Here is a 6284-nt window from a genome sequence, read left to right as displayed (position 1 = left end):
GTCCTGGCCCTTGCCGTACGCCTCCGGCCAGTTGGGTGACAGCACCACACCGGCCGCATCCGTCAGCTCCCCGCTGCACACCGCTGTGGGTGCACACTGGGCTCGGCACTGCCATGGGGACACCCGCCACAGCACCCACCACCCAGTGTCCAGCACCCACTGCAGCCCCCCTGCTCCAGCACCCACCATCCATGTTGGCTCCGTCTCAAGCACGCATCATGGCATGGTGGGTCCAGCATCCGTGACAGCCAGTCCCTGTCTTCAGCACCCACAGCAACCCCCAGCACCCACTGCAGCACCCCAGCTCCAGCACCCACCATTCCCGTTGGCTCCAGCTCATACCGTGTCCCTCTGCTCCAGCATGCACCACTGCATGGTGGCTCCAGCATCCATCGTGGCCCATCCCCAGCTCTGGCATCCACAGCAACCCCGTCTCCATGGCACCCCCCAACTCTGGTACCCGTGAACACCCAGCTCCAGCCCCCTGGCCCCCCAGCCCCGGCGCCCACCACGACACGCCGGCTCCGTCTCGTTCCACTGCGGGTCGCTGGGGTCAACGCACTCGATGATGGTGGAGCCCTGCTCTAGCGTGTAGCCAGGATCACAGCTGAACTCCACCGTGGTGCCCACGGGGTACCGGGGGTCACTGGCCGTGAAGTTCCCATACTTGACAAAGGGCTCATAGCAATGCCCCTGCTCGAAGGCTGTGGGCACAGGAGTGAAGGTCCACAGGGGCCAGGTGGGTGCAGGGATGCCCAGGTGCCCCCCTCTGCCCCAGCCCCGTACCCTCATAGCGCAGCGCCATGCCTGCAGCGGCCCCGCTGCTGTCGGTGGTGAGCTCCACGAAGAAGTGGCGCCCGGTGCTAAGCAGCCCCTCGATGGGCAGGTACTCCACCTCGTAGGAGTCGTACACTGGTGGTGTCTCCACGTTGTTGCCATTGCGGATGATGAGCCTGCCGAGGCATGGCGGGGGCAGGGTGCTGTGCTGACCATGACCAGCAGCACCCCTCCTTGGGCATGGACAGTAACACCCAGCCCCAGCCATGGCCACCTACCCTTGAACATGAATAATAGCACCCACTCTTGGGCACGGCCAATGGTATCTTCCTTGAACATGGCCAACAGCACCTATCCTTGACCGCGGCCAATGGCCAACAGTGCCCACACTTGGGCATGGCCAACCACCAATCCTTGAACATGGCCAATGGCATGTATCCATGAGTATGACCAATGATGCCCATCCTTGAATATGGCCAATGGCACCCATCCTACAATGTGGTCAACAGCACCCATCCTTGAATGTCACTCAACCCCATCCTTGAACTTGGCCCTGTGCCTGGTGTGGAGCTGCCCCAGGGTACCTCCCCACCATTCCCCTTGCCCTGTAGCCAAACCTGTCGTCATCCTCTGCCAGCGAGACCTTCTCAAAGTGGAGGTGCAGTCGGTGGCCAGAGGGCGCCTCCAGCAGCCAGTGGCACGTCAGGTTGTTGCTGTAGTTCCCGGGGAAGCCAGGCGAGACGATGCGTCCCACTGTGGCATTCCGGACCACCCCACCACATGCCGCTGCAGGAGAGGGACCATCAGTGGCCGGCTGTGCCATGTCAGCTGCGCCATGTCTCCCCGGGTGCTGGTGCTTACCGAGGCAGAGGGGCTCGCGGGCGCTCCAGAAGGGGCGGGTGGCATTGCGGCAAGTGAGCCGACGGGCGCCGTGCAGCTGGTAGCCGGCGGCACAGCGGAAGCGGGCGTCCCCGCTGGGGTGCAGGCTGCTGACCGAGACCTCCCCAAAAGCCGGCCGCGCCGGGAAGCCCCCCCAGGACCCCAGCCCACCCTGCACCCAGCACCCACCTCCCCAGGCCCCCCGGGAGTGCCTGGGTGCTGCAGGGCTGAGTGACAGGAGCCTATGGCTGCTGGTAATGATGCTAAATGAGGCTGTAATTGCTCATGCCAATTAGCTCTCCATTAGCATTCTTCCCCGGGTCGGTGCCCGCTTAACCTGCCAGTGGCACAGATAAACTCTGCCGTGCATCGCCACGCTCCAAATTACCACCATGCTGGCAAGGGAGCCCTCGAGGGGGTACCAGGGGGTCCGTGCCAGCGGTGGACACTGCCCCATACCTTGGTAGTGGAAGCAGTAGGAGCCAGGGCTGGGGGGCCGGGGGCTCTGGAAGCGGAGGGTGAGGAGGTTGGCGGGGCTGCGGATGACCTGGCCCCGCAGCAGGAAGGACTCGTTGGCCAGGAGGGTGGGCTCCAGGCCCCCTGTGCTCTCCACCATCAGTGTCTCCCCGTCTGCCAGGCTGATGTTCTGGACCTGTGGGGCATGGCCAGGCATCACCGCCCCGGCATCGCCCCGGCACCCGGCTCGGAGCCGGACCTCAGGCAGCTTGCCCACAGCCGATAGCGCGCTGGAGCTCGTCTGCGTGGGGCAGCGCCTCTCAAACACGGTTGGCAGCACCATAAACCATCCTGCGGTAAGAGGAGCAGCAGGGCCCAGCCAGCGGTTCCACCGGAGCACTGAGGCACAGCCGGGCCCACGCCGACAGCCAGCCCTCCAGAGCAATTTGCTATTAATGATGTTAATTAAGCAGTGCTGCACGGCAACGAGCAGCAGCACTGGCAAGTATTTCTGTGCGAGCTGGAGGAGCGAGGGCTGACCGCAGAGCTGCTCACCGCCAGCTTTTGACAAGCCACGGCACTGCCCCATGGTGGCCCAGGCGGTGGGGCCAAGCAGAGGTGGGGACACACAGCCACGTGCCGTGGATGGGAGCAGCACATGGCCTCGGCACTGCAGGAGCTGCTGCCAGCCTCTGTTCCTGGCAGGTGTGTGCTGGGTTTTCCTGGCTCTGCACCACGGCGTCACACCCGCCAGCGTTGCTTATGCCTTCCCCATCGGTGCTTCGGTAATTAATTCCCACATCACCCCTTCCATGACGGGTGCCACCCACTGCAGCCAGTGGCCATGGGAATCCCACCAGCCCACATGCCGGCATCCGTGCCCCAGGGCCCGAGGCTGGGTGATGTCCTGAGCTGTCTCTCCTGGCTTGGGGACGTGGGGACAGGGACGAGGACAGGCACAGGATGCTGCACCGTGCATGGCCATGCAGCCATGGCACAGAGCAGGGGACAGGCCACGCTTGGCTGTGGGCACTGGGCACCCCATCCCACCCGCAGCCCCCAGCTCACCTTGAGCTCCACGCCGTAGCCAGGGTAGACAGAGACGGTGTAGGTGCAGTCCAGGCTGCCATCATAGGGGACCCCAGCTGGTTCCGGGGACACCAGCCAGCCCTCAGGGCCCGCTAGTGTCCGGTTGCAGGGGACTGGCGACAGAGGAGACACCAGCTCAGCCCCACTTCACCCCAACTCCCCCCAGCTCCCTCCCCAGTGCTCACCTGGCCCCTGCAGCGTGGTGACAGTGGTGGTGGTGATGGTGGAGGTGGTGGTGGTCCCCTCCTCATCCCCAGGGAACACGGCAGCCCCGGTGTGGGGTTCCAGGGACGTGCCAGCGGTGGTGGGTGCCTGGCTGGGGGACGCGGGGCCTGACTCCAACACCCCAGTGGGGGACCACGAGGGGTCGGCACCTGGCATGGCCCCCCATGCCTCCCCCCATGGCCCTGGGCGCCCTGCCGGGGTGGTCAGCGGGTCGGTGGGGAAGGCAGCTCTGGGCAGGGCAGGGGTGCGTGGCGGGGGCTCAGGGGCCGGGGGTCCGGGGTCTGGCTGGAGGGCACTGGCAGGCAAAAGGGGGCCAGGGCCAGCGGGTAAGAATGGTGCCTGGCCCAGGTAGTCCTTCTTCAGGAAGGCTTCATGCAGCAGGTCCTCCAGCAGCGGGTGGTGGTTGAGGAGCTTCAGCGTGGGCGCTGTGCTCACGAAGCGAGCCTCTGCCTCCCGCTCCGCTGGCGTGGGCAGTGCCGTTGGTTCCCCCTCAGCCTCAGCGCTCTCCCCTGTTTTCCTTGCCAGCCCATTGTAGCCTGGGGGGAGAAGAAAGAGTGTGGAGTGCTGGGGACCCATGGACTGATGCTGCATTGTTCATTCTGGACCAGTGACATGCCATGGACCAGGGACTGGTGATGCATCAGCGACCGAAGGTTCACCACAGACCAGTACTGTGCCTGCTGTGGCACCCAGGACCAACCCTTGGATGTGGACTGGTGCTGGGCCAGGGGTGGATGCAGCACTGGGGACTGACACCACACCCAGGACCAATACTGGTGTGGTGCCACAGGCCTGTGCTGCACTGGGGAGCAACACGTCACCGTGGACCAGTGCTTCCTCACAGGCCAGCACCGCCCCGAGGACTGACGCTGCCCTGCGCACCAATACTGCACCAACCCTGGGCCGGCAAACAAGTGCATCAACCGTGTGCGGTGGGGCCCTGCCACACCTCGCTCCAGCTCCCCCCAGGCACAGCCCTGACATTTAATTAATTAATGCACAGCTGCAGCTTGTACCATGTTAAGGGGTACCCACCCCTCCAGTGACCCAGCCCTGGTGGGGACAGCCCTGGGGCTGGGTGTCCCTTGTCACAGCTTGTCCCTCTTCATGGAGGGGGCCGTCCTGTGCCGAGGGTCCCCCGGTCCCCTGCATCCCTGTGGTGCAGACACGCAGGTGACTGCCACGTCAGCCGTGACCAGCTGCACCGGGGCTGCCACCGGAGCCTGAACACCAGGACCCTGCTCCAGGCCACCAGTGTAATGAGGTGGTGAGAGCTCATCTTCTCCCCAACCACCCCCCAGCCAAGCTGTTCCTGGGCAGTGTCAATCCACCAGGAACCTCCTCCCTGCTGATGCTACCCACCTCCCACCCGCAGCCACAGCCCCCCACCCTCCCATGCATTAGCCCCTGAGCAAATCCCCGGTGTGCCCAGCCTAGCTGTTTACAGCCTTTAGACCAAAACCAAAAGTATTTAATCAGCTCTAATGAGCCATGTGTCCCTGCCGGATCCAGCACTGCACGGTTCCCCCTCCCGGGGGGGCACAGCTCCCCAGTCCCGCTGTACCACGGCAAGGAGGATGCCACGGTGGCCCCCAGCATCCCTCCATGGCCCGGTGCAGGGTGTGAGGCCGTGATAGCGTGTGGGCATGTCTCGCCGCCGTGCACAAGCGCTGATGACACGATACTGCCAATTACCGGGTAATTATACCGATCCGTAGCAGGGCAGGCCCCCGCGAAGATTAATTACTCTGCAACTGCCACTTTTAAGGGACTATTAAGAGACATTAGCTTGGGCAAGCAGCGCAAGGGGAACTGCTAGGTGCTGGCGGGCATCCCCACTGCCCTGGCACCCACCCTGTGTCCCTGCTGCCCCGGGATGGCGATGATGCCCTGGGCACAGCCGCATGCCAGGGAGGCGAGCACCCAGCCGCACCAGCTCCGAAAGGTTCACTTGCCCCCCAGCAAGGCTAGAATTATTTTTTAATAGGATCCATTTATTTGAACATAAAAGTTAATGAGTTTATACTGAAGGGCGCCAAAATCTCTTTTAGGCTTTAATAGCAGATTAGTGCTCAGGGCCGGGCCCTGCGCCGCTGTGGCTGCCCCATGCAGCGAAGACTGGGGCAGAGATGCCCACCCCGGATCCCTGCACCCCCCTGCCCATGGGATCTCAGCTGCCCAGGGTGCTGGGGAGCACAGTGGTCCCCACACTGGGGCTGATGGATGAGGGCAGACCCCCACAGCAAGGCTCCTACAGCAGGTCCCATCTGGGTGCTGTGGCATCCTGAGCTGGGCAGTGCCTCCTGGGTACTGGGAGCACCAGGAGATGCTCTGGGTACCACGGGATGTTGCCAGCACCAGAGGATGGTCAGGACTGGGGATGCTCTTGGCCCTTGGGGGATGGAGGATGCTCAGGACACTGTGGGAAGGCAGCAAGTGCCCAGATGTTACCACTCATGCCCCTCGAGCATCACAGGATTAGAGTCTCCACCTCCACAGTTGGCTCTAAAGCAGCTTATCTCCAGTGACCGTGTCACAGCTGTGTCCCTCCTGTGTCCCCAAGGTGACCTGGGGGGTCTCAGGGACCCCTGCTATGCAGTACCCACCCCTCCAGGCGCTGGCACCCAGCAGGGACCCCCACAGGGCTCAGGGTGGGCACAGATCCTTGCAAAAGGGCCATTAAGTCCCCACTATCCGGGCGCCCACAGGAGTCCCTTGGTGTGCATGATATATCTCTACAGCTGCAGCTGGGCGGGGGTCCTAATCCCTCACACCAGCTTTGCTGGGCGGGAGTCTATTAACAACAGCCAGGAGCCGGGGAGATGCTGGAGACTAATCTGGCTGTGGCGGGCAGCTGT

At 63.7% G+C, this 6284-nt stretch overlaps 1 protein-coding gene across 1 annotated transcript; it reads right to left on the bottom strand.

Moving 5' to 3' along the window:
• Positions 1 to 1948: 1948 nt before the first annotated feature.
• Positions 1949 to 4336, bottom strand: SEZ6 (seizure related 6 homolog; the record flags this gene model as incomplete). The annotated part of the gene is made up of 4 exons (XM_026861831.1): positions 1949 to 2308; positions 3181 to 3314; positions 3387 to 3962; positions 4324 to 4336. Coding segments are annotated over 4 exons (1083 nt in total), but the record flags the coding sequence as incomplete, so codon positions are not given.
• Positions 4337 to 6284: the final 1948 nt, after the last annotated feature.

The sequence above is a fragment of the Athene cunicularia genome, assembly GCF_003259725.1.
Source record: "Athene cunicularia isolate RWA chromosome 19 unlocalized genomic scaffold, athCun1 chr19_part1, whole genome shotgun sequence".
In the NCBI taxonomy this organism is placed as follows: domain Eukaryota; kingdom Metazoa; phylum Chordata; class Aves; order Strigiformes; family Strigidae; genus Athene; species Athene cunicularia.
Note: the sequence above shows the minus strand (reverse complement) of the source record. Positions and strands in the feature narration are given on the sequence as shown.